Consider the following 27,271-nt stretch of genomic DNA (forward strand, 5'->3'; position numbering starts at 1 on the left):
AACCACTAAATGAATCCAGAAAGCACCATAGATGACCACAAGCCCCAACTGGTTTCAATCCAACACCCTTGCCTCTTTCTCTCACTCCCCCCTTGTGGCTTGGGGGCTATCACACAGGAAGCAACTTAGAGATATTCCCACCTCCCCCTCCCGTCTCCCCCTTTTCCTCCTCCTTTACATCCTCTGCGATGAGGAATGTCCTCCCGCTGCGATAGTAGCCAAGATGTGGAGCAGGCTCCTGTTTCCTGCCCGCCTGCATCTGTTCCCTCCAGCGCTGATCCCAGATAGAGGCTTCCCCGAGCCTGGGAACTGACCAGCCCAGCTGACAGACGGACAGAGGGGGAGTAAAGAGGCTTAGCCCTGCCTGCCTCAGTGTCCAAGTTCCAAAGTCAGTCTCTCTTCCCGGAGGCCAGACAGAGACCATGTTTGTTAAACTCTAATTAGAGTGTCTTACTTTCGGGGCTCCTTCTCATGCAATCACGGGGAATGATAATGAGGATCAATGTTTCAGTCAGTGGGCAGATGAACGTGATAGCGTGAGTGGAGGGTTGGTTTAAAGACAAATAAATTCCTCACAGGGTCGTTGAGTACAAAACAAATACACATTTTTATTGGGTTCATGTATAGTAAAGCAATGTAAGCGTTCAGTGCAAATCTTTTCCCTTTCATAAGAAGCATGAGCTCAGGGCCGTACTACAATCAAGCCAGGGATTTCTGATTAAATAAGAAGCTATCCCTTTAGAAAGACAGACCCAATATCCCTTCTCCTGCTTCAATCCCCTCCCTGTGTCATTTTACATAACCTTCTTTATTTCTCCTCCACCTTGCCCCCACCTCTCTCTTCCTCTGATCCTGCCTAAATACCCCCTTTTTGAGCTTTGGCCTTACCAGAGAAGTATGTGTTTGTGTGTAAGATGGAAAACAAGAGCCATCCCAAAGTGGGGCTGTGACGGAGGCACTTTTCCGAGTCATGTGTCCAGGTGCGGAGAGGATCAGATTCCTGCGATTAGATTTATGGCTTAGTCCCTACAACAACACACCCCCTCCTCATTCAGCAAGACCCCTTTTGATGTCCCAGTCTACTCAGGCAAATATTTCATCGTGGACACATAATTAAAGTTACAAAAATAAGCCGCTATCATGACAAGTAAAGGTCCTGTGCTCTCTCTCTCCCTTTTTCTCCCTCCTCCTCCACTGTGGTTTGTTGCTGCTTTTTCAGGCCCTTCATTCCTTCCCTTTGGTCCATGTAACAATAATAGTGCCTTTCCTGCTTACCAATAACAACAGTGACCACATGCATGGGGGTGGGTGATACAAAACAACACTATTCAGTGCAATACAATGTTTTGCATTCATATCACTTTAGAAGCATCATAAATTAATCAAAGGAATTCACGTTATTAAAATATTGGATTTGTAAGATCAGGTCCAAGGTTCCTGCAATGTTAAAGTAACTGCCACTATTTTGAAAAGCCAATATGTTGATCTAGTGTTCACATAAAAATGGGTGCATGCTTTGAGGATTTACTCAATATATCCATATGAGTGTTCATATGTGTGCTTGGATTATAATGGGAATAAAGAGGCTGGATCTGACTACGGTATGTTTCTTTCTCAGCACAAATATTGGCTGGCTAAACACGTATGAATACAACAGAAAAATGCCAATGTGAATACTGATGGCAAATAAAATTCTATACGCTAATTTTATACTAAATGGAAAGAAGTGTGCTTCGGATTAGCCAAATTTCCCATTAAAAGTGAGACAATTTGATACCTTTTCAATTGAGGGACTTCATGAACCAGCCATGAATGAATGAGGAGTTCGAGTGGAGTTGCTATTTTGAGAAAATAATAGAGGGCAGAGGGGACAGCCTTGGTACCCCAAACATTACAAAATGATCATGAAAACTCCATTTAATTGAAGCTGCCTGTGTTTTCTATCAAAGAGACCACAAGTCAGTACTTCAGGAACTTTACAGATGAGTAAAAAAAAAAGATGAATCAGGATTATGATACATCATGGCAGTCCATAAGAAAATAAATCCATGCTTTCCATGAAATGTCTTCTGTCTTGCACAATACTGAGGGGTTAGTTATGATTAGTTCAGGTAAGCTGCAATGTCTCTTCCCCTGCAGCAGGGGGCAAAAGTCTTATCTTTGCTTCACCTACACCTGGAGCGGGTGGCCTCCAGGGCTTTCTGGTGCCTCCGTTTGTTGAACCGCTTGACGTAGTTGTTACTTCGCAGGAGGCCGTCTCCGGGCTTCAGTTTACCCCCCAGTAGGTTCAGGAGGTCACTGGGAAGATGGCGCCTCCGGTGGTAGATCTGACCCATTACAATGTATCTGGTCCCTTGGGAACACATCAGGGAAATGTTGAAGTAACAGGAAAAAGTGCACAGTCAAGCAATTTTGATGTTTGCACTAAACAAAGTAGTTGTTACTGCTTTTGCTGATTTCTGGAAAACAGAATTCCCACAACCCACACAAGAAAACTTTAGCGGGAACGACTCATGTCTGATCTTAAGCGTCAATCAAAGGACTTTTATCTTTGTATTCTTTAATAAACCACTCAATAAGTAACAACTGATGTAGTCATTAGTTTAATGAGGCCTTTGAGAGAGCCCCGCTACACTCACCAAGTTTGATGTCAGGGCAGGGCTTGCTGCACTTGTAGGTATCCAGCACCAGAAGGCGGACTTTGAAGAAAAAGCTGTCTGGGGTCACATAGAGACGACTCATCTTGTAGAAGCCGTCACTGCTCACCATCAGTGTGATGAGACGTATTCCTTTACGCAACACATCAATGTCGTGAACTATGCCATTGATAGCTGTTTGAGAGAAAACATCATAATGTCAAAATGTTGGAGCTTCATACCATTATGACTCTTAAAGGTACAATGTGTATTTTAGATGTATGTTGTTTAAATTAATAGTTCAACATTTTGGGAAACGCCCTTTTTTGCTTTCTTGTCCGCAGTGAGATGAGAAGATTGATACAACTATGAAGCTAGCCTGCAGCTGGTTAGCTTAGCTTAGCACAAAGACTGAAAACAGGGGGAAATAGCTAGCCTGGCTCTGTACAACAGAAATAAAATCCAACTACCAGCACTTCTTTAGATCACTAATGTACATGTTATAACTGGTTTGTTTAATCCGTACAAAAAACGAAGTGTAAAAATGACACATTGTGGTTTTACAGGGTTAAGAGGTTGCCAACAAACGGAGCCTCAAAGAAATGGCATAAAACCTCTGTATTTATTAGATTTGGGTTTGTTTTGTTTGGATTCAACGAACTCTCTAATGTATTAATTAGTGAGCTTTAAACATGCTGGACAAAGCATAGGCTAGCTGTTTCCCCGTTTCCAGTCTTTATGCTAAGCCAAACTAACCTGCTGCTGGCCACATAGCTTTATATGTATCATAATAATATAATAATATATAATATTGGTCTACAATCAATCAACATATTTCCCCAAAAGGTCAAACTATTCCTTTAAACTGTTTCATATAATGTCAAAATCCCTGTTTAGCTGCCACAGTTACACAGTATCTGATTATAAAACTCAAAAATGTAAACAATATTAATGAATTAGTTATTTACTATCCAGCCAGGGATGTGTTCAGAAAGTTCAGGTTTAATGTTTAATAATTTGATAAATTGACCTGTATGGACTGATCAGTATCACAGACTCTACCTCTGTCTCTCATTGGGTACATACCAAACTCACTGTAGCAGTAATACTCTCTCTCCTCCTTCTCCTTCCTGCACTCGCTCATGCAGAAGGCATCGTGTGTGAAGTCGGACTCTGCGGAGAAGAAGGCAAGCAGAGGACAGGATGGAGGGACGAGAAGAAGAGAAAGTGACTGACTGCCTGCCATACCACGTACGGAGCCAGACTCTCATTCCAGTGTCATTAGAAAAGGACAAGGTTGTCATTACAAAACCCAGGCATCACATTCCTCTGCACGGGACTGGAGGAGGTGGAACGTGTGATGGGATCACATCCGTGTTTCATTTTCCATCTCAATTACAACCTTCTCGCTTGCTTTGCATCAGTTTCATGACAACCTCTTGCTCCCAAAAGACTGCACACAAAGGGAGACACTGACAGCCAGATTTGAGGGAAGTGGTTGCAATTAGTGGCAGGGGATGTTCAGTGGAAGGGTAGAAACCATCACTTTCTCTGTGAACTCTATGAACTCTGTGTGTTAGTGTGTTTGACATTACTGTATGACTGACTTATATCCACAAAGGAACTAACAAATCTATCTTTCTTCAGGTATTTTAAGCCTTTATTAGATGGGAGATGCTGGAGGAATGATAGGAAAGGCAGAGGTGACACTGCTTCCTTTTAGTTTAAAGGCATTTTAGTAATTTTGTAGTTTTGTCAGGTATAATCCACTTTGGCCCTTTTGGTTATCAAACGTTGAAATAAGTCTCGGCTCTTAACGTGGCGGGAAGAACATTTTACATTATAAATAGGTTACTGATACAATAAGCTGTATTTTGTTTGAGTCATTTGTCATTGACATTGTGTTTCAAATGTCAGCATGCTTAGATTATTACTGGTAATAAATAAAGTGATATTGAGCATCAAAGATTTTCCCAGATGGATAAACTCTTACATAATTCCAATCTTTTGAAATCTGTAATCCCAAAGGGGAGTTTAAAAGTGATACAGCTCAAGATCAAGTAACATTCAAAGATCCTGAATATGTGGACAACTCTCTCCGAGGTCAGGATACAACACATCCTCCCATACCTCGCCTCAGGATGTCGAACTGGTAAAGCAGGCTGGAGGAGCGCCGGTTGAAGACGACAGGCGGACGGCTGTTGTTCCGGGTCGCTGCACCGATCCCTGACTGATAGAGACTGGACTTCCCCGGCCGGTTCTCCTCAGGGTCCAGCCGTCGGTTGGGGGGATCTCTGCGCGGGGAAGGGGCCGGTTGGTTCGGCTGAGCCTGAGGCTGTGTGTGGGGTGGACTCCTGGGTCTGGAGTTGGGGTGTCCTTCTGGTTCACTCTGCTGAGGAGGACTGATGTTGGACTGGGTGTCCTGCTGGTTGGTTTTCTGCACAGTGCGGTTGTTGGTGGTGGTGGCGGCAGCTGCAGCTCCTGTCAGCGGGATTTTGGGAAGCATACCAGGAACCTCACCTCTGGTTTTCTCGCTGTTGTGCTCCACCAGACGGTCGCTCTTGGGGCCCTTTTTGCTCTTGTTGTGGGGACTGTGGTGGCGAGGGATGGGGGCCAGGTCACTGTGCTTTGGCCAGACAGCAGAGGGTAGAGGATGGAGGGTGAATTTGGACTCGCCGGTCTTGCTGCTCTTCTCTAGAAGCTCGTTGATGGGCAGGGAGGGCTCTTTAACCACCACCCGGCTCTGGTTGCTCGGAACTGGATCCACAAAACTGGTCTGACCCTTTTCTATCAGGGTGTACAGCTCTGGGTTGAAGCAAACAAACAGTTAGACAGTTCCTTCATTTTGATATCAAAGCCTCTCTGCTCCTATAGAGGAGTGGATTCCTTTCATCTAAATGATAACTGTGGATGTTCCTTTAGTTTTAGGCTTTAGGGAATAAACCATTGTATTTATTAACTTTAATCATGAGAACTTTATTCTACAATATGCTACTCATTTACTTAAGCATGTGTGGGCTGGAAATAATATGTTACTTGATAAGATCTAAAATATTAGTTTTTGAGATTAGGTCCCAGTCCATCAAAGTTATGAAATTATATCTAAATCAACTTATAAAGGCCTCATTTTAATATTTTCATGGTAAATTAGAAAAGATTATTACACATTTTTGTAGTTTTCTTTTAGAAATATTTTGACAAATAACACTATAACACTTTATGTTATGTTATTATATTGGTGAGATCCAAAGCTACAGATCCCCCAGTGTTGAACCGAAGTTAATACACCTCATGAAGCATGTTGTTCTGATGTTATATGATCATATAATACTGGAACAGTTCATTTAAAAACGCAGGTAAAGCAATGAGTGAGCGTACAGGTTTTCTCCAAACACATACAAACGCACACAGTTACAAATCCATTCGGAGTAATAGAAAACGTTTTAACTCACCATTGACAACATGCTCCTCTGTCTCGTAAAGAGGAAGCCCGAGAAATAAGAGAAACAGAATAATCCCTGTCATCCTGGATGCTCAGTGCGCACACACGTTAAGGTCTGCTACAGAGCTGGGATTCCTGGGATTTTTATACGGGCTGCTCCGGAATGAGACGGGATGGGGTGGAAAAGGAGGTGGTGGGACGTCCCTAACACAGAAATAAACACTTTAACAGGACACTCCTTTCATTCATAAATGGATTCTAAAAAGGCTCCCATTGTTGCTTTCAACCAAAGAGGGAAAATGTGGTTTGGTAGATAATCTCTGTTGTTTATGGGTTTATGTAAAAAGGGAACTAGATTTAACTTCTGGTACCTGGTGTCCAACATAATGTTTAAAATCTTCTGCGATGATGGTTTATTTGCTTGGTTTCTTTGGATGTTTTAATTTTTTAGAGGAAAATATAAAATACGCTCTACTTCTGAGCAAGTGCAAGCAATTTCTCCACTTCCATTAACCTGGGTGGAGGTGGCGCATCAGTGTATTTAGAGTCATGTCTCTTTCCTGCCCTCAAGTGGTCACAGTTGAGAACTGCAGCACATCATTAAATGTGTTAAACCTGTAAGGAAAGCCGATGAGGTCAGTATTTGTCTCGATCAAACAAACAGGCATCTGGAGAACATGACATTAATTCATCACAACACAACTGAGGACGTGACTGCCACAAATACTACTCAAAGCAAACAATTTACATTAGGAAGTAAAATAATCAGAATAAAATTTTTTTTTTAAAGGATAATGTGTCCTATTAAAGTGTGTGAGAAGGGATTATTATGAAGTCAGGTAGATTTATTAATTATTTTATGTCTTAAGGATTTTACAATTAGTTTGTTGCTTCTTCAAAAACAGGAGAAGATCTAAACTTGTGTGAATAATATTTTACTATATTTAATACTTTTAAAAGATATTCAACCTCTTTGTCTTGTATACCAATGGAAAGCTGTGATTGGAAAGTTGATTTCTTTCAAGCATTTTTTAACTTGCATTGTTAAAACATTGCTCAAACAACAACAACAACAACAACAACAACAACAACTTTATTTCCTTACATTTAACCGATGTAAATAAATAAAAGCTACATACATAAAGATATACACAGACTGCTGTTTGCAGCGTCATTTATAAACGCCAGCCGGTGATATAAAGCTACATTAACAGACATATAAAACATTGAAAGGAGGGGAAACAGGGAGCCAGCATTGATGCAGATACTGAGACAGATACAGATGCAGGTAGTAAGACTTTTGAATCATGAAATGATTGGGTTGTTGTCTTGTTTTAGTGCTCACAGTTATTGATGACCAGGATGTGGTAACATGTTTACTGATTGATTCCACTAGGAATTAAGATTGATATGGGTTTGAATTGTGTGTGAATCATGAGATCAATGCAATGATGATGGCATCCTTGCACATCTGGTAAATGCTTTTTAAATACAGAGCTACAAAATCCTGACAATTACAAGGCATTCAGTCACAGTTTAGATGCTCTTGTAATGCGTAGTTTTTACTGCTTTCTTGTATTTACAGAATAATAGGTTTCATTCTGGAGAAACCTAATAGGCAGAACTGTTCCATTTTAAATGCCACATTACTTTAGACTTATTTTACCTTGGTTGGCATTAAAAGTTGAGATACCCCTTATAAATTATGAACATACTGGTTAGCTTCAGTTTGGCTGTTAACAGGATTGATGTCTCGTCTCATCCACCATCCCCTGGCTAGAGTCAGTTAGTGCAGTATGAATCAATTGCTTGCTTTAGTGGCTTTCCTTTATTTCACCGTTCAAATCCCTGCGAAAAGCGACTTACATTTGGGCTCTGAAAAGGAAGTTAAATGCGACCCAGATGGGACTCGAACCCACAATCCCCAGCTCCGGAGGCTGATGCCTTATCCATTAGGCCACTGGGTCATTACGTAGCTATAAGTGTAAAATAAACCTTTATCAAAAATAAAGGACGGATTAAAACCGGTTAGATTACGTACATTCCGGCATCGAGGACCGTATTACCCATTGTGAAGTATAGAAAGTGTAACCCACGGTACCATAGTTATTTCAGACATAGCCGCAATTGTCTGTAATGAAAGGCAACCCATGGATGTGGTAGTTTAATCTCGCGATACTGGCAGCGGTTGCCTTTGACAACAGCTTCGTTGTGTGATGCGTTTTTTTAATCATGGGCGGTGCCTTTAGTTCAACTGACCAATCACATGTCAGCAAAAACAGGGCCATATATACATGACGTCACGTCTACTGTAAAAAAAAAAAAACAAGAAATCTCAAAGGTAAGCGCGTCGCACATGTTCTGTGGCCTAATGTACATTTTTTAAACAAATACCTTGTTATTGTAATCGTTTTTTAAAAATAATTTGAGTGTATAATATGTGTCTGTGAATTTCAGCTGGTTTTTGGGGGTGTTGGTTTACCGGACAGGCTCCGTGTGCGATGGGCCACATGGTGTTAGATAACCGGCTTGGCGTCGAGACAACGACCAGTTAGCTAGTTAACTGCTAGCTGGCTAATTTGCCGCCTGCTAGCTAGCGAACAGAAAGTTAACCCGAGGAAGGCAGCCGTTGGTACGACCGTTATTTATTTTAACGTTAACTGTCGTCTTTTAACAGAGAGTGTCTGTCACGTCACTGGAATCGATTGTCTTTTGCTCAACGGTCAGGAATGTCAGCTGCCAACGACATCGGAGATCGACTCACCCAGTTCAAAAACAAAGGGAAAGATGTCAACGTAAGCTCTTTCAGCGTGAAGCCAGCGTTACAACATGAATTATGTAACATAGCTAACCGCAGCATCAATGACCCTGTCCTATATTATTTCAATGCGTGAATATTTCTTCAGGAGCTAAGGCGCAGGAGAGCGGAAGTCAACGTGGAGCTCCGGAAAGCAAAGAAAGATGATCAGATCCTGAAGAGGAGAAACGTCCAGAGCCTGCTGGACGAGCCAACCTCTCCTCTCCAAGAGAAAGATCCCAACGCCCAGGTTAGATCGCAGCTGGGCCAGCTCTACTGGGCCCTTAACATACTAGCTACTTGATTTGGCGGGGAACAGTAAACAGGACGCACCTAAAACAAATACAGCTTGTTTCCATGTGTTTTACATCCCTGATACATTTGACTATATATCTTAGTTGACTGTAAGTGAACTACAACATCCTCCATGCCTACACCTGGTCTAGTGAAATAGACATTTTTACGCTGATATAAGTCCATGCAGTTTGTACCCAGTGGTCAATGAGAAACACAGAGCAAACTGAAGCGTTAACCTCATTATAACAGTTTGGCTTTACCACTGTATTACCAATATCAATACCAATATTCATTTGTTGTCATGACGGCTTTGAGTTTGCGTCATGTACCCAATTATCTTGTCCGTGTCAACCAGGAAATAATTGTTTGTGACTGTGTAGCATTCTTATTATTTTTCCCCCTTATTTTTTTCTAAATTGCATTGCATTGTCCTGATCCAGTAACTCTAGTCTAAACAGATTCCCAGCATGTTCCAGTGAATGTTGAGGGTTATTTTTAAATGTTGTTTGACACAGGTTTACTGGGCGGATAAGTAATCCTCTTTTGTTTCCATAGCCTCCTCAGCACTGGTCTGTGGAGGAGATTGTAGGTGGTGTTAACAGCCAGACTTTAGACCATCAGCTGCAGGCCACGCAAGCAGCCAGGTAAAATCAGTTTGAAAATAACTTTGATTGAAAAGTTTTAATGTAATTAAGCTGTTCCCATGACGTTACTGTGGCATTTTATGTAAACACGCAGTCTGAATAACATAAGACATGGTGGACATGATATCCTGCTGTATTGCCCTCCAGCTAGTGGTTACTCTAATGACATTTAACAATGCATTACCTTTGCTTGTAGTTTCTTACCTTCGATTAACTTATTTGTGTTTTTTTCCCCTGCTGTACAGGAGGCTCCTCTCTAGAGAAAAGCACCCACCCATTGACTGCATTATTGCTGCCGGCCTCATCAAAAAGTTTGTTAGTTTTCTGGCATGGTCTGAATGCCCCCCCATCCAGTTTGAGGCAGCTTGGGCCCTGACCAACATCGCCTCAGGTACCTCAGACCAGACCACTGCCGTAGTGGAAGGAGGGGCTATTCCGGCCTTTATCAGCCTGGTGACATCACCCCACCCGCACATCAGCGAGCAGGCCATTTGGGCCCTGGGTAACATCGCAGGTACTGTACGCTGACAACATTCAACGTCTCCTTATGTTTCAGTTACTTGTTTAACTTCCTTTGCTTCATCACTATATCCTGCACGGCCATATTGTTGAGCTTATTTGCCTCAATAGTTGTGATGTGAGGATGTATTGTTGTAGTTGTGTAATTATGCTTCCTTTGTTTTGTCTGGAGGTGTTGTTGGTCTCCACAGGCTGTAAGGGCTTTTGAATTAATGTAAAGGGGTGTGTCCTAAAACTCAAACATGTGTAGTTGAATACATTGAGTTCCTGGTCCAAAGGTTGTGCAAGACAATAGGGAACTCATGGTCTATCAGAGTATCAGCATTTGCTTGGTGGTTTTCTCAGTCAGTACAGATCATAGTGAAAAACATATTGAAGGTCCTTTTCACTGAAGGGCTAGCTCTGAAATGCTCAACCAAATGATGCATTTTTCTTGGTAACTACCTACAGTAAGCAATTGTAGATTTTGTAGCACTTTTTTCTGTTCTGCGATTGCACTGCTGACAGTAGATGACTGTAAATGTATTCCCCCCTCAAATGTAGGTGATGGATCCAACTACAGAGACCTAGTGATCAAACATGGTGGTCTCCAGCCACTCCTAGCCTTGCTGGCAGCTCCTGACCTGTCTGTGTTTCCTGTGAGTTTCCATTAAACATTGATTTTGTATTTTGATTTTGCTCATGCACCTTAGAAATGTCATTAAGTGATTTTAGACAGTACAGTTATTCAGCACATACAAATTCCACAATAGCTGTAAAATAACTGTAACATTTTTATTGAGCATTTATTTAAATTGCAGGTGCATTAGTAAAGGTTTATTTATTCAAAGTCACGGACTGATTTCATTGATGGATAAAAATCCTGAGACCCTGAGGTTATTTTCTTTGAAGAGGACTAATGTTGAAATTTGTTGAAAATTGATTCTCCTTTAGAGAGGTCTTTGAATAAACTTGAGTCTTGTCAGTATCATTGTATTTGTTACTCTAACAACTATCATGTTATGATGTTCTGAAATAACTCTTGATTCTTAACCCACCATACCAGTCTGGCTACCTACGCAACGTCACCTGGACGCTGTCCAATTTGTGTCGGAACAAGAACCCAGCACCTCCTTTGACGGCAGTGGAGCAGCTGCTTCCAGCTCTAGTGCGCCTCCTGCACTACAATGACAGGGAGATTCTGGCTGACACCTGTTGGGCCGTGTCCTACCTGACAGATGGCTCCAATGAGAGGATAGAGGTGGTGGTGCAGGCAGGCCTGGTGCCCCGATTGGTACAGCTGCTAGGCTGTGAGGAGCTCTCCATTGTGGTATGTACTGTTGAGTTGGTTTACATCAAAAGTTGGTGTTATTTGTGACTGTACTAGCAGTTAGTGCGCTGTCTACAGTGCTCATATTCAGTCAGCACAACATTTAAATTCAAAGTAATTATCAAAAAGATTACCTTCATTCATCAGAAATAGCTGCCCTCTTGATTCTGTCATGAACCTTTGTACCTAAGCTTATTCTGCTGTTGCCTGCATACCTAGTGGCTTCAGACAGGTGTGCCAACATCGGCATGTGACACAGTGTTTAGGTATAAAATAATAATAATCACCATCATCTCTCCTATATATTATTCCTAAATAGTAAATACTGCAGATAATTGACTTAACTCCCCTTCAATTTGCAGACTCCAGCCCTGCGCTCACTGGGCAACATTGTGACTGGGACAGATGAGCAGACCCAGTGCGTGCTGAATGCAGGTGCCCTGGTGATGTTCACAAGACTGCTGTGCCATGACAAGCCCAATATCCAGAAAGAGGCAGCCTGGGCGGTGTCCAATATCACTGCTGGCAAGGATACCCAGATCCAAGAGGTTATCAACGCAGGCCTGGTCCCCATCCTGGTGGAGGTCCTCAAACAGGTCAGAACACAATACAGAAAATATATTTATTACATAGTCAAAATTACATGTATTAATTCATAATGCGTAATGTTATATTTTATTGATTAGTGTGCAGAAAATTATTTTATTATTATATTTATTATTTATTATTATTATTTTAATTTCTATAAGGGCTCATTTAAAATATCTTTAGTATATTTCTATACTATGTACGTATGTACGTATGTACGTATGTACGTATGTATGTATGTATGTATGTATGTATACATGAGTTGTAATTTCTCTTTAGGGAGACTACAAGACCCAGAAGGAGGCAGTGTGGGCTGTCACCAATTATACCAGTGGTGGAACGTTGGCGCAAGTGGCCTACCTAGTCCAGTGCAATGTGCTGGAGCCTCTGCTCAACCTGCTGACAGCCAAAGACAGCAAAATCCTCTTGGTCATCCTGGATGCAGTCTACAATATTTTACAGGTATGTTGCTGCATTGGAGTTGCTCACAGCAATTTTGTCTTCGTAGTGCAGTCTAAATGCTTCAATTAACACTCTGTGCCATGTGTCAAGTAGATTTTACCCAACTCGTTAATGAAACACTGGTTTAAGACTAGTACGAGGTGGCAAAATAAAAGCAAATTTATCTGTTAATTTTTCACTGAAGTGCCTCTCTCCTATGTATCATCTCTCCTATGCACTGATCGCTGATAGGTTAATATGCAACTTCCCAAGTAACAGCCAAGGAACATTTACTAATTATTATAAAAAAACAAAAACATTCCCTGGGCAAATCATTTTCATTGTGTATCAGAAAATGGTCTGAAGGCCACCCAGCACCATATTGCGGGCCAGATTTAGCCCGCAGACCGTAAGTTGAGTATCACTGCTAGAGTTTATCCCTTCATCTCAGTAGATTGTATAAATGTATGAAAATCAACATTCACACAATTTATACTTGATTAAATTGTAGGTAATGTATCACTGTAAACAATATACAGTATCTGCAGTCATTGTTGTTAAAGTTATATGATCATTGTGTAGCAATGTAGCTGTAAAGGCAATTTAAAGACGTTAACAGCACAAAGTAAGAAACACACAAAGAAGCACTAAACTACAACTACAGCACACCAAATCACCGTTCTTTCTTTTTTATTTCTCATGAGATCCAAATTTGTCGTGTTCATTCCTCCTGTACAACGAGATGAGTAGTTTGAACAAGCTAGTTATGAAAACTCTGTTTTGTCACATAGAAATGTAATATAAAGATTTGGTGCATGTGTGGCTTTTTAATTAGAACTATGATACTTGATTTGAAGTAAATTGGATAACGCATGCAAAAACACTGCCACAATCCTTTTTAGAAAATGAAGGACAACTGTTAAAATTGTGCAAATGTTTTGGCAGGTTGAGGAAAACTCAGGTTGAGAAAATTCAAACTATCTTCCAGGAGCCAGCCATGCTCGACAGATTATGGGCTAATGGTACACTACTGCCTACAACTGCAATAAAGAAAATAATCTTCATACATATAAGAGAAATTAGCCTTTTAATGTACCCTTCCAGACTCTCCTGCCAGCAGATATTGGCTTTTAGGTCCCGGGGAAATTGAGTTTTACATGGTGGGTTTCTGAGATTAGGAGACATGAAGATTTGCAGAATTTAATCTCACAGATGGATTTTTGGCAGTCACAGATTAAAATGGATGGTCACAGGTTCATCTCTTGGTGAGGGAACTTTTAGTCATATATATTTTTTTCATTCTCCACAGATGACATGCAAAGCTGGTGACATTGATAAACTGTGCCTAATGATTGAGGAGTTGGGTGGTTTGGACAAGATTGAGGCATTGCAGTCCCATGACAACGAAGCTGTCTACAAGTCCTCTCTCAACATCATAGACCGCTTCTTCTCTGAAGAGGTAAGTTTTTGATAACCTTCAGCCATGCAGAAATCACAGCTAGAGTTAGATAGATTGGTCCAGGAAGTGAAAGTAGACCATTCAGACGACAACGATCTGTACCAATGTTGAAAACACTTGTTTCAGATTTTTTTTTATCCAAATGCAACTTGAATTTCAAAACCTTGAATGACCACAGTTACTTTATTGGAGGAGTTTATTTACTTCTTTATTATTATTTTTTATTTAATGTAGGTTTTGTTTCTGTCTAATGCTTCTCTTCTCCTGTCTCGCTGGTCTTTCAGAATGAGGATGAGTCTGTGGTTCCTGAAGCCACTGAAGAGTCCTACACCTTTGAGATCCCTGAGGACCAAAGCACTTTCCAGTTTTAACATTTCCAGCTTGCTTTTTGTAACATAAACATAGAAAATTCGTACCTTGTTGATATTTTTGTATTTTTTTTTTTTTTTTTTTTTTTTAGACATGTCATCCTTGTACAGAACAGTACAAAGACAAAATACTCCCGTTTTACAGAAATATTTGTAAATAAATGTTATTCATGCATCAGTTTTTATTTTTCATTGTTTCAGATTTGAGAAAGCTATGAATGGTGGAACGTGCTCGATTTATTTGGTGAAAAGATGGGAAGGAGCTGAGGTGTTAAGAATGAGTTGTTATGGGAAATAGGAAATGGGGGGTGATTCTCCTGCATCCATGTCACCACTAGGTGACACTGTGCGTATTCTTTATACTTGCTGTGCCTACATGTTATAAGGACCCTATTGTGTCTATAGTGTAGTAATATAGTATTGTAAACTATTTTATGAATGAAGTGTGTTGTATATTCCAGTTTATGGCCACGATGGCTCAGGAGGGTGCAGGAAGGAGTAGAACCAGACTCTTGAGACTTTTATTTCAAAGTCATTTTCCTTTCTTAGTCCTTTCAAGCTACCCAGATTAATTCTGGATAAAGACGATTTTACGTGATAAAATAAAATCACCGGCTCATTTGTTAATCATTAACATTAATTAAACATGTCCAAGGACTACGATCGCTCAGGGGATGTCGCGTTTTGGCAGCCGTAAAAAAGGACATCTTTCATAGTGTTAAACTAAAACATTAAGAATTGGGGAACATGCATGTAATTTAAAAAACACGGAACAAATAGTGAAATATGTTTCTTGTTGGTCGATAAGATTAAGATTAAGACATGCTTTTATTTTGTAAGACTGTACCGGATGTGCCGCCTCTCTCTCCCTGACCAGCCTGTACGCCTGCAGCGGCTCAGTCTCCTCCATCATCATCACGATCAGCTCCACTGGAAGCAGCACAGGCAGAGCAGAGCAGGCGCCTGTCCGGATGGAGGGCAGACGGCTCACTTAATTTGAATCAGCACCAGTGGCTCTCGGCGTGAACGACACTTGTAGGGGGGGGATATGTTGTTATGTGCGTGTCTTACAGAAAAGGGGCTCAAATGAGAGAGTTATTCCAGCGATGTGGTTACGATAACGTTACACTGCATACACAGTCAGCCTGATTTGCTATGGTGATACTACAAGCTAACCACAAGCTAGCAGAGGGATTGTTTTGGGAGATACCTTTTTGAAGAACTCATACGCTGACACATGAGTTAGACACTTTTGTGCTTTTTCATCAAGCTGGAACACAAAGGGGAATGTCTAGCCAAGGAGTGAGGAGAAATGGCCCAGTGAAGCTGCGGTTGACAGGTAAGATCATTTAAACCCCTCCTGCGCCGCTCGGAAGCGTTAGCCACTTAGCCTGCTAGCCAACCAGGCTAACTAACGTCTGATTGTACTGCTGGACGCTGGCGCATGTGTGATTATATTTATATATATATATAAAGAAAGGTCATATTCTAGCTCGTGTTATTGCGTTTTAATTGCGCATTCAATTTATTTCACGGTTATATTCAGACTGAGCAGTGAGCCCTGCTCGTTAGCAAACATTAGCTGCGACACCAACGCTGTTGATGTTGTAGTAACCTAAGGTTAGCTGGCCAGGGTTACTTGTGGCTGGTTATCGCTTTAGCATCGTTAATTATGGGTCTCTGCCAAAAGCGAGCTTTTACTGCTTCTTTTACTGTTTACTGGTTCTTCTGTGCTAATGGCCATTTTCTTTTTAAGCTTTATTTCTGTGGTTATTTGTAATACTTTTGTTTATTCATGCTAGTCCATCAGTTAATCATCAGCCACTATGTGTAGTCATGTCTGAGTATATTTCAGGAGGTAGAGGACATACTGTCTGTGGCTCCATGCTTGGAGGAATTACAGCTCCAAAAACAAAGCCGACATCTTATAAGACGTAGGGGTGTCATTCTCAGTGTCCTTCCTCTATTTAGATAATTACTTTCAGTGTGGTCAGTAAGGATAGTGGTTACAATGGGGGAGGTGGCAGTTTACTGTTGAACCTGCATGGAGGGATTCATGAAGGGAGTGGATTTCACACACCCCTTTCCTCCCCCAATCATTTTCTGGTGGCAGTCACATCAAATGATTCATCTGATGCTGTTCAGGAGATACAGCAGCCGAGCTGAAGGAGAAAACTCAAGATTGTCTCATTGTGAAGAGATGCTTTCACCTTTATTTGTCAATAGACCACTATTCTTTTTCTTCTTAAGACTCACAGCAATGCAGTATAACTTGTAATTCCCACAGCATAGCACAATGACAGGTGTTCTTCATAGGCTGTGCTACATCATGTGACTGCATTGTCTTCTCATTCAACACACTGTGCTACAAGTGACCAACAGGTTCATTTACCTTTTTTATGTAAATGAACCTGTTGGTCACTGTTTTAATACCATAAGAGAAATTAACTCTTAAAGCTCAAAAATCTACTCAGCCATCAGTCTTTCTCGCCCGCCCTGGGTTTTCTTTTTTTTTTTTACCCCCTCCATATGGAGAATGGTTTTAAATGGGCTGCAGTGGTCTTCAGACGGAATCCCAGGAATGTGAAACCTCAGAGAGGAAATGTGAGTCTTTCCCAGTCATAGACACATCCTCTGTCTGTCCTTCACTAGAGAGAAAGGTTAAGGAAAATAGCGTGTGTGCGTGCGAGGAGAGAGAGAAATTGGGGTTTGTATGGCAGAGTGGGACCAGAATTGCTGCTCTCACAGTGATGATCAGAGATGCTAAGTCTAGGCTACATATAGATTTGTGCATTCATTTAAGCTTTACATGTGTGTTTAGTTGTGGCCACACTTGATTTATGCGTCTGAGACCGTGTGCATTTAGACCAAACTTTGCATACCATCCAAAGTCCAGTTTTACTCTGTCTGCTTTGTGGTCTCTTTCATAGTTTGCATGTTTTTTCTCAGAAAGAATTAGAATTCACAAAGCCAGAAGCTTCATCCCTCCTGGCCACCATACATTCTCTCTTACCATGTGCCAATCAAATCACATTAAAATAATGGCTCTGTATCAAACAGGGTCTTAGAATGCCTTTTTTATTAGCATTTTGTGATAATTATGAATTTCAAAGTCAGTCTTTTTTTCTGGCTTGCTATATGCTTGACCTCTAACTTTCTCTGTTGTCTTTACGGGCTTCAGGTCACTACAGAAACACTGCCCAGGCTAGTCGCTGCGCTGTCACCAGTGTCACTTACTTAACAATACTTTATGGCCTATACATGATAAAAAGAGGAGGTATAAAATGTTTTGATATTTCAGCCACAAGTCTGCACTGTATTTATGTTTCTTCTCAGATGCAGGTCATATATATTTTTAAAAGGCTACTGTGTTGGGACTGCTGATGCAAACTAAAGCTAAGCTCTCATTTTTGTTCTGTCTGTGTTCCTCATGATAATATAAAATTGGGTTTTGTCCAAGAAATTCTCCCCCACCAAAGTGAAGGTTTTTCTAGATACTTGGAGGAACAGCTGAATTTGAAGTGTGCTGTTATAGTTTGCCACCCTCACTGGGATCACGTCTCGTCAGAGCAGTGGATTACAATTTACGTAGGGTGGGTTTACACACACACTGCAGGGTTTAGAGGAGTCATCCCCAGTTTAGTTATCCCACACTGCATCAAATGCCACCTTCTGGTTTATCACAAAGGCAATTTTGGAGCTCCTCCTTATGTCTAGAACATTTAACTGGGACAGCTGTTCTTTGAGGCTGAAATTAATAAAAAAACATCCTAGCTTGCTGGTAGGCGGCGTGTCGTCGTGTCCCCATAGAGCTTACTGCCAAGCTTGTAAAAGAGAGCAATCTTGGATTTCGAAAGCTGTTATTTCTAACACTGCAGGGAGCCGACAATTGGTGTAGTTCCCCCTCCGTCTCCTGTGCTGAGAGAGAGTTGGCGTAGGATTTACTGAAATTGAACAAGAACCGGGTGTTTTCCCTCACTTTCCTTCACTGGATAGAATCTGGAGTTTCTCAAAGGTGAATGACATGAGATGTACGAGGGGATGAATCCATCTCTCACCCCCTTTTAAATATGGCCTCTTGGCTGCACTATGCTGTCGCTGCCTCTGCTGTGAGGAAGGGAGTCTGTCTTTGTGATCCATTTCCTCCATTAGCCTCCAGTTGGCATGCAGCAAGCAGCGAACGACTGGAAGAATCATCTCAGGATTCTTCCTGTTCTGTGTGAGCGCTTGATACTCAGGCAAGCAAGAAAACCTACATTCACATTTTTCATCTACTGTGTGTGTGTGTGTGTGTGTGTGTGTGTGTGTGTGTGTGTGTGTGTGTGTGTGTGTGTGTGTGTGTGTGTGTGTGTGTGTGTGTGTCCCTTATTCTAACCGTTTGGGAAGCTGGTGCTGGAGCTTGTGTGTATGTTGAAGAGAGGTAAAGCCAGGAAGCTGCTGATTAAGATAAAGATCCAGCCTGTGTTCCTGGTCCAGCATTAGCACCGCGGCACAGAGTGCATTTTAGTTATCAGGGACCACTGTCTCAGCATTCACTGCCTGCTCTCAGAAAGTACAGCTGTGTGTGTCAGCTTGTTTGTATGTGCAAGTGCAATGTTTGTATTCTCAAAAACAAGACAAACACACAATTTCACGCGCACATGCACACGGGCGCACTCATGTACACAATTGAGCTTCCACAGGATGTACTGTCAGCACGCTATGCTGAGCTAAATTAGGGCTGTCTGCTTCCTAAAATATAAGGAATGAATGTTGCAAAGAGAGTGCGCTATGGTGATAGTACCGACAGTTGTGTTAAGTTATGGAGCCCACATGGGGTTGCGTGATAATTATGCATTATGGATAAGTTTTAGAATGTTAGAAGAATTAAACATTTATGATGAGATATGTATTTATCTTGTTAAATGGTAAATATTTACAGCCTTTTTTGTGTTATTTTCTCGATCAAGTAAAGCAGCCTGAAATGAGAGGGAATAAAATGGAGATATTTGGAAATAGCTCTCCTGAATATGGCAGGTCTATTACACCTACAAATTCCTTTCTATTTTTCACACAATTTTGAATGTCAAAATCAGCTGTGTGACCATTTCTAACTGACTTCTTCATCCTCACCTTGAATGAGGTTGGTAGTATTATTTCTGCTTGCCAATTTAGCTGGCCTCCGTATGATTTGAATGAAAGCTGATTAAATAATGATTTACATTTAATCAACACACTGTGAGCTGCTGGTAATTGGGTGGACTTGGACTATGCATGAGCCGTGATGTAATTTATTTGGTTACTTCTAAGCTGTTTTGTTTCCAATTGTTTTTTTTATTTTAAACAATACAGAGTTTGACAGTTGAAATGTGGACCAGAGGTAGCGATTATGATTCACCAACACACAATGGACATGAGTCATCCAGTGACGTGTTTGCGGTGTTGCTCTCTGTTTTATGTATCCCTGGCACCAGCTTAATTTAGGAAGAAGCAATGCTCCGGCATAAAGTGCAGCTTGACCCAGTTATGAGGTAATTAATAGGCACTGCTCAAGATTCCTGATTCCTGCAGAAATTGCCTCTAAGATACTGGGTTGTTGTTCACCAAATGTATCTACATTTCTGCTAACACACACACACACACACACACACACACACACACACACACACACACACACACACACACACACACACACAGAGAGAAATAAAGGGTGAAAATGTTTAACTGCACCAACAACATTGATGATTTATTGGCGGATTCCCAGAATCTCACCTCAGCAATGATGACAGAAGGTAATCTGCAAATGTGATGCAGATTCAGACTCGCAGCATTAGGAACGACCCATGTAGAAAGTCGAACATAAACCTGAGCTGCTCAAACAAGTTAGCCTTAGCTGTTCAGTATGCACCTCATATCTTAACACCACCACATTGACAAAGCCTGCAGCGTAGCACAGTGCGTTACTCTTCATCCCCAGACACTTGAAGGCAGGCAAGTGTGAGAGTGTGTATGCAGTGCACAGACACGTGTGTGAGTGTGAGAATGTATGTGTTGGTGGGTGTGTGGGTGTGTGTGTATACTGTACATTTTTGTTTGGTGGCCTGTGTGTGTGTTTATGTGCTTCAGCTCAAACATTTTACACTTGATCTGCCAAGACAAGAGAGCAGCCCATATGGGCCAGTCAGCCCTTCTGTTCTCATCTCTCCTCTCATCAGCTCATCACATGTTCATACTTTTCTTGCATCTCTTGTCATCTCTCCTCTGGTAACGTATTTTCTCTGCTGTTAACATCCTCTTTTTCTTTGTCCCCTCCTACATATCCTCCTCTGACTCACAATTATTCCAGGTTGCTCCAAATCCTTTTTCTGGAGTCTTGCACAGGTCCAGTTTTGTAAACCCCCATCTGCCGGCACCTGCAATTATCTTCCCCAATCCGTTAATTTAAGTACCGCAGCCTGACCTGTGATTAAACACAAATGCTTGACACACAGTCATATTTTTACTTTTTACGCAGTTGGGAGTTGTGCATATAGAAACAATTCAAATCATAATTATCCAGTCAATTCCAGTCAACGATGTTGCTACTCGCTATGATGCTGCTGCTGCTGCTGCTGCATCCACCCGTCGAGCTCAGGCATCGGTGTCAATAAAGCCCTTTGCCTTTTAGCTGAATCCATTACCAATCCATTAAAAAAAATCTGATCTCCCAGCATACACACTTTACCGCTAACTGGGTTATAGCGTCCTTATCTTGTCCTCCCTTTTTGGTGGTTCGAGAGTGTTCTTGTAAAAATGTAAAAGTATCTGTCAATTGGTGCAGCACCTGTGCTCCTGCTGCAGCTGTATGTTGTTTCCTCAGGGACGATGCGCCAAGCCTGCAGCTTTCACAATAATAGTATTTATAATAATAATAATAAAAAAAGCTGATTCAGATGTTAAAATAGCCTGCACAATCCTTTTAATATCTAATATCTGATATCCCCCCCAAAATTTTCTTTATCTGTTCCACAACTTTTTTTGAGGCGAGTACCTGACCCACTGCAGGACTCTGCTTTGAAGCACTGAATGTTAATTTCTTAAGTACGCCAACTTTCTGACTACCTAAAGATAAGTCCAAGTTATCAGTCAAAATATTCATAGTTGTGGCGCCCAGATAGCTCACCTGGTAAAGCTGACCTGTTATTCTTTTAAACCAACTATCAAGTTGTTAATGATATTGTGGTTGGATTGTCCGGGTTAAAGAGTCAGAAATATCTACATAGAAAATGCATGAACATTTCACTTCAGGCAACAGCAAGTGATATTGGAGAAAAACATGTTTCTGCTGTTTAATGGCCAGTTCTTACAATGAATCGCTCTATGCCTATGAGCCATGTCTTGTTTTTAAGAGCTTTCATCAAAAGCCAGCCATGTAACTTGCTACCATTTCAGCGTGCCACCAGTGATTCCACGTAGTAATAAAGTAAACTACTATTGGATTCACATTAACTGGCTTTTTTCCTCAGGGCTTATTCTCCCCTTGCAGAGCTGTTCATTGTCACCAGCCTTGATGTTTTAAACAATCGTAGTGGGTGGATGCAATCAGTTAGTGCAGATGTGACAGACGATACGTTAAATACAAAAGATGAAAATATTGTCAATAAAATGTCAATCTTATTAAATGTGATGGCAGTTATTTTCAAATGAGAGAATCAGACACCAATGCCCCATTCATATTCTTGACATAAAGGACAAATACAGGACTTCCTTGCACCAGTCACAAATAAATCTAGCAGTAGTGAGAAGTATTACACAGGAAAGACTCCTTTGTGCTGACAGTATACGATGTTTCTGATTTTAATAGGCTACATTTAAAACACTGAATGATGTCAGTCTATGCTTGAATCCGTTGCCCTGGGCATCTGAGGCAGAAACCAGTGCCAGACTCTTTAATAGTGTAAAGTAGTCTTAGTTTGTGGAATGCATTAGAAAAATGCACAGTCTGCGGCAAGACTAATTGGTCTAGTTAATTACCTTTTTTTTCATTTGCAGTTGATCTGGTTGTGAATGTTGTCCTGAATGATCCTCTTGTGTAAATATTCAGTACTATAGATTAGTCTGTGTGCACAGTCCCTGTCAGGAAAGGGACTATGCTCCTGAATGAATGTGTCAGAATGTCTCCTTGATCTTGTGTGTAGCATTTGGGGTTGCTGTGTTGTGGTTAGGTTTTGTAGTTCAGTACAGAGCTCTATATCCAAACTTCCTCCAGCTCTGTTTAGTCTGCATCACTAGCATATACTTCAATTGGCCCCACACACGACACGCTACACAGGTTCTATACACTCACTGAGTGTTCACGTGGCCCTCGCCATCATATGGAAACGTTTATATTCCCTTTGTAATGCAGCTGTTGCAGCTGTATTTATCCTTTCTGTTATCAGTATATCTAAAAAGGAAAATATAGGGGACACTGGTTTTAAGATGCAGCAGACCAGAAAAAATGATGTTGCTTAATTTGTAGTCAAAACATGAAAAATTCTCACTGAACATGTGGTAAACCCAAAACAACAAATTTATACATCTTAACATAGCTTCACTTGATATCACCTCATGACACATGTCCAAAGCTGAATTTATGGTCACGTGCCATTTTACTTCCCCTAGACAAAAAAGACTTTTAATTGAAAACACAAAATACACATGGCAAGTATATTGCTGTGCTACAACTGAATGGTGCTGCCTGTGACATACTAGCACAACACTGCTTAGTTCTAGGAATGTAGGTATTAATCACTGAGAGGATAATTGTTTGATTATAGGTAAAGCACTTGTCTTGTGACACTCACTTTGATGGTATAATACTTAATAATTAATAAGTAGAGTAGTTTGAGTACTGTTGCTGGCTGACCTATTTTTCTTCCTTTTCTAATAATTTGCAGACACTGAGCCAGTGTCAGTGCAGTATTTATCCAACCCATGGCTCAAGTGGCCAACAGTAGCTCAAGTACAGCTGTCTGGTCACTGTGATGATAGCACACAAAAGGCTGTCTTCGCTTTTAATCTAGACTTAACCCCAGAGACCCACTAAGCTACATGTTGAAGTGTAAGCAAGTATTTTATTATTGCAGCCCTCAAATCCAAGGATATATCAAGAGCCAACCTTTCTCGCTTTCCTTACCCTGTTCATCTTCAAATTGCCCTGTGAAATGAAGCTCTTGGAATGTGTTTTTGTTTTGAATTTTGGCATTGCTGACGCCGATTTACGGGGATGTAATTCCATAATGTGAGTGAAAAGGTAACACAGAGGTCCACACTGCTTGTGGTCATCTCAGTGTCTGTGATCATATTTCATTCTGTGGGGGAACTCCCGGGTCTATGGTGTGGGTATGTGGGTATTCGTTTCATTGATACGTTTGTTTTCAGTTGACTTGTGGATTTTCTTATTAAGTTTAGCACATTTAACACAACCACAGTAAAGCAGACATAAAGGAGCGTTGCTCTGGAGAGATGTCAGCTGTGTGCATTTGGTCAGCCCTCTATTAACTCAAGATGGATGTTACTTGATATCCGATCGGGCCGTAACGATTTGTTTTGAAACATTACTTTTAAAAATGAAAAATTCAAGCTGGCCTTCCATTTTCAGGCACTTCAGGCTTTAAAATTAAACATTGCTATCGGCAAAGTCTTCTGATATGACAAGATGACACTTAAATTATACCGTTAACTAGGCTAAATGTTTGGCGCTGTGTCACCCAGAGTGAGGGTGCGCATGTTGCCAAGCATGTCTGTGGTGTGGAGGTGTTTTTTAAAGTTTCTGAAACAGATAGCAAAGTTGCTATTTTCAATGATTGCTCAGCGCTAGTCCTTCAGGACTAGCCCGGTCATTACGACAAATTTGTGAAGAACAAAGAGAAACAGGCGCCAGCGAAAAATACCTGTCAGCAGCCTCTTCTCCAGTCTTTGATCAAAGCCAAGAAATATGGCCAAGACCAGCCCAAAGGCATAAGTCAGAAACTCATGGAGTGTATTGTTCTGGACAATCAACTGTTTTCATTCGTTGAAGATGTTGGGTTATGTACACTATGTTGAGCCACATGCTGCATGATGCCCAGTTTCAGGTATTTTTCAGAAGTTGCCTTACCTGAGTTGTAGTTTATTCAGTTAATATATAATTAAGGTCTGTAAAGCATATAGTGTCCTTTCAGAGATGACATTTATTTGCTTGTTTTGCGACTTGTGAAGTTTTCCCTGGTTGTTGTCACGATTGTCTCAGGGAGAGCATCATCCAAGCCTGTTAAAGTAGGATGATTAGCATTCCAATACATGAGAGACTTGATGTTCTCTGCACTCTGGTTGAAAAAATATGTGCGCATAATGGCATCAGCAACCAGGCAAAGTGAGCTGGAAAATATCGGCATATCGTCAAAAATCCAATATCGTGCACCTCTACAACACAGCACTGTGTTTCAGTAAGAATTTTGCAGATGAGGAAACTGTGACTCAGTAATGAAATCTCACAGGGCACTGCCAGTCTCATAACTCAGCTTAACTGTTCTCCACTCATGACCTGCGTTTTACCATTTAACACACAAGGAGCTTACATGCTTTTTACCGGACTAAAACCTTTTGTGCATAGGATATTTGTCTGAAAGCTGGGCTTAGGGAAAATGTGTTATGACTTTACCTCAACAAACAGGTCAATTTAATACAAGTTATACAATGTATTGTATATAGCTTGCATTTACATGATTCTTTATTGATTTCTTACGACGTCATACTATAGCCTATTCATGTGCCTTTTCTCTTAGATAGTTCTGCACAACTTTGTTCTCAGACTTGGGTTGTTTCAGTCAATCCTTCGTTTTATCTGCTTTTCAAATTACTTTTGAACTTGGTGGCATCAGTGTACTTTAGAGCAGGAAAATGGAAAGACTGAACACCTCACTATTGCATAACAGCCTCTGACTGGAGAGGAGGTGGTCTTCAATATGCAGAATACATTAAACTTTCCAAGTGCTTCAGGAGAATTTTCCTGCAGAATATTGAGGAGAAATATCACCTTTTCTTTCCATATGCCAGAGAATGATATTTCTGACAGCCTCTGAGAATTATGAGGGAAGGCAAACGCTTGACTCTTAAAAATTTAATTTGGAACATGTGAAAAGGCAGGTAATTGGTCTTTTTTTCTGCAGTGGTTGCTCTTGCTCTTTACTGCATCCTGCCTATCCCTTTTCCTTTCACTGCCTGAACTCTCTACCCCCCCACCCCCCCACTGCAGCCTCTCATCATGCATCTCTGTATCCTGCATTTTTCTCTTCAGCCTTTTACTCTCTCTTTTCTTTCTTGAACAGGATGTCCCTCATCTCTCTGTCATTTCTCTCTCTTCCTTCCTCGCCCTCACTCGCCCCCGGATCTAGTCCAGACAGCTGACAGACGACTCTGCCGGTGTGGCTCCAGTTTGGTGTTTTTTTTCTTTTTCTTTATCTGTTCTCAACTTGTAACATTGCACACACGTACATGTACGCAAACACACACACACACACACACACACACACACACACACACACACACACACACACACACACACACACCTCTCTCTCTTCCTCTCTTCCTGTACCGGTCCCTCAACACAGTATAGTACTTAGTGTTGGTCAGAGTCTTGTGAGGGAATTCCTGGGACTAATTCAAATTGAATTCACTAAAGAAAGTAAATGTATAAATATGTCTCTTTTACCACTACTATTTACCTTTTGTAGAGTGTTGATAGTTATACAGTTTAATAAATCTGACAAATCCCAGACAACTAAAGCTTGTCATGGATGTGGCCAAACATTAAAACAATGTTGCTTGTAGCTTCATGCTTGGCTTCAATCTGTCTTTTTTGTAAGAGATTGTGTTGTCTTTAACAAAATGTGTCATCCAAAACTATCTGAAATGTTATAAAAAATAATGAAACAAAAAATGTTTTTTTTTTTTTTTTTCATGCTACGTCAAAGAACATCCGCAGAGTTATCATTGTTGCTGTGCTAGACTTGTAAATATTAAGTGCTTGTGAATAAAGAAAAGGCTTTTCACCTTTCAGTGGGAGTTTTTTTAAACCCAGATGAAGCAGGAAGACAGGTTAGACTTTAAGGATCACACTTTCCTCCCCCTCACTGTTCTCCTGCTACTGTTTCTGCGGTCAGACTGCCCACCAGTCTGACTGTGTGTGTGTGTGTGTGTGTGTGTGTGTGTGTGTGTGTGTGTGTGTGTGTGTGTGTGTGTGTGTGTGTGTGTGTGTGTGTGTGTGTGTGTGTGTGTGTGTGTGTGTGTGTACGAGCACTCAGCATGTCTACTGTACGAACTCACATACACACACTCACATACACTGCCACTCAAATTGCATTCCCCCTCTCCCTGAGTCTGTGTTTTTGGTTTCAGTGTGGGGGAGAGACAGTCGGAGGATGTGAGTGGTTTTTATTGTGGAGATGGGGATCAAGTAGCTCGGATGGCGCCGGTGTGCCACACCATCCCACTCCTCTCTTAACATAATCACAATAACAGCAGGATTTCCCACCTGCCTACGAAGGTCTGCAAGTAAAGAGAGCCGATTCCCTCAATTTTTACTATAATGCGCTAACTATAAGGGATTTGACCCCTCATTCACCAACAATAGGCATGTTTGATACTCCTACCTAATAAAGGGAATTGCTGATTATTTTTCTATTAATTTTTAAGAGAAACCAAGAGCACTCACATGCTTATTATAGACACTGGGGAGCCTCTTTCTTAGACCAGTTTCTAGTGCTTTGTTGCATTTTTAAAGACCAGTGA

The 27,271-nt window shown here is 41.1% G+C and overlaps 3 protein-coding genes and 1 non-coding gene across 4 annotated transcripts in view; 2 read left to right on the forward strand and 2 right to left on the reverse strand.

Annotated features, from left to right (window-relative positions):
* Positions 1-583: 583 nt before the first annotated feature.
* On the reverse strand, positions 584-6,216 carry LOC127354282 (UPF0450 protein C17orf58 homolog). Its single transcript, XM_051384114.1, has 5 exons — positions 6,089-6,216; positions 4,767-5,441; positions 3,723-3,809; positions 2,640-2,831; positions 584-2,353 (listed from the first exon to the last, which is right to left on the reverse strand). The coding sequence occupies exons 1-5, from the start codon at positions 6,159-6,161 to the stop codon at positions 2,166-2,168; spliced, it is 1,215 nt and encodes a 404-aa protein (XP_051240074.1). The 5' UTR covers positions 6,162-6,216; the 3' UTR covers positions 584-2,165.
* A 1,756-nt stretch (positions 6,217-7,972) lies between these two features.
* trnar-ccg (transfer RNA arginine (anticodon CCG)) lies at positions 7,973-8,045 on the reverse strand. The gene has a single exon. It is a non-coding gene; the product is annotated as a tRNA-Arg (tRNA).
* Positions 8,046-8,367: 322 nt separating this feature from the next.
* On the forward strand, positions 8,368-14,678 carry LOC127354278 (importin subunit alpha-1). Its single transcript, XM_051384085.1, has 11 exons — positions 8,368-8,419; positions 8,756-8,873; positions 8,985-9,125; positions 9,728-9,816; positions 10,062-10,330; positions 10,879-10,973; positions 11,381-11,644; positions 12,007-12,240; positions 12,512-12,694; positions 13,983-14,132; positions 14,417-14,678. Exons 2-11 carry the CDS (start codon positions 8,808-8,810, stop codon positions 14,501-14,503), a joined length of 1,578 nt encoding a protein of 525 aa, XP_051240045.1. The 5' UTR covers positions 8,368-8,419; positions 8,756-8,807; the 3' UTR covers positions 14,504-14,678.
* Positions 14,679-15,394: 716 nt separating this feature from the next.
* LOC127354270 (E3 ubiquitin-protein ligase SMURF2) overlaps positions 15,395-27,271 on the forward strand; it is a 64,685-nt gene continuing 52,808 nt past the window's right edge. Inside the window, exon 1 of the mRNA XM_051384071.1 lies at positions 15,395-15,839. Coding sequence (XP_051240031.1) covers positions 15,788-15,839 — 52 coding nt within the window. The 5' untranslated portion in view covers positions 15,395-15,787. The remainder of the gene's footprint in view (positions 15,840-27,271) is intronic.

The sequence above is a fragment of the Dicentrarchus labrax genome, unplaced genomic scaffold, assembly GCF_905237075.1.
Source record: "Dicentrarchus labrax unplaced genomic scaffold, dlabrax2021, whole genome shotgun sequence".
Classification (NCBI taxonomy): Eukaryota; Metazoa; Chordata; class Actinopteri; family Moronidae; genus Dicentrarchus; species Dicentrarchus labrax.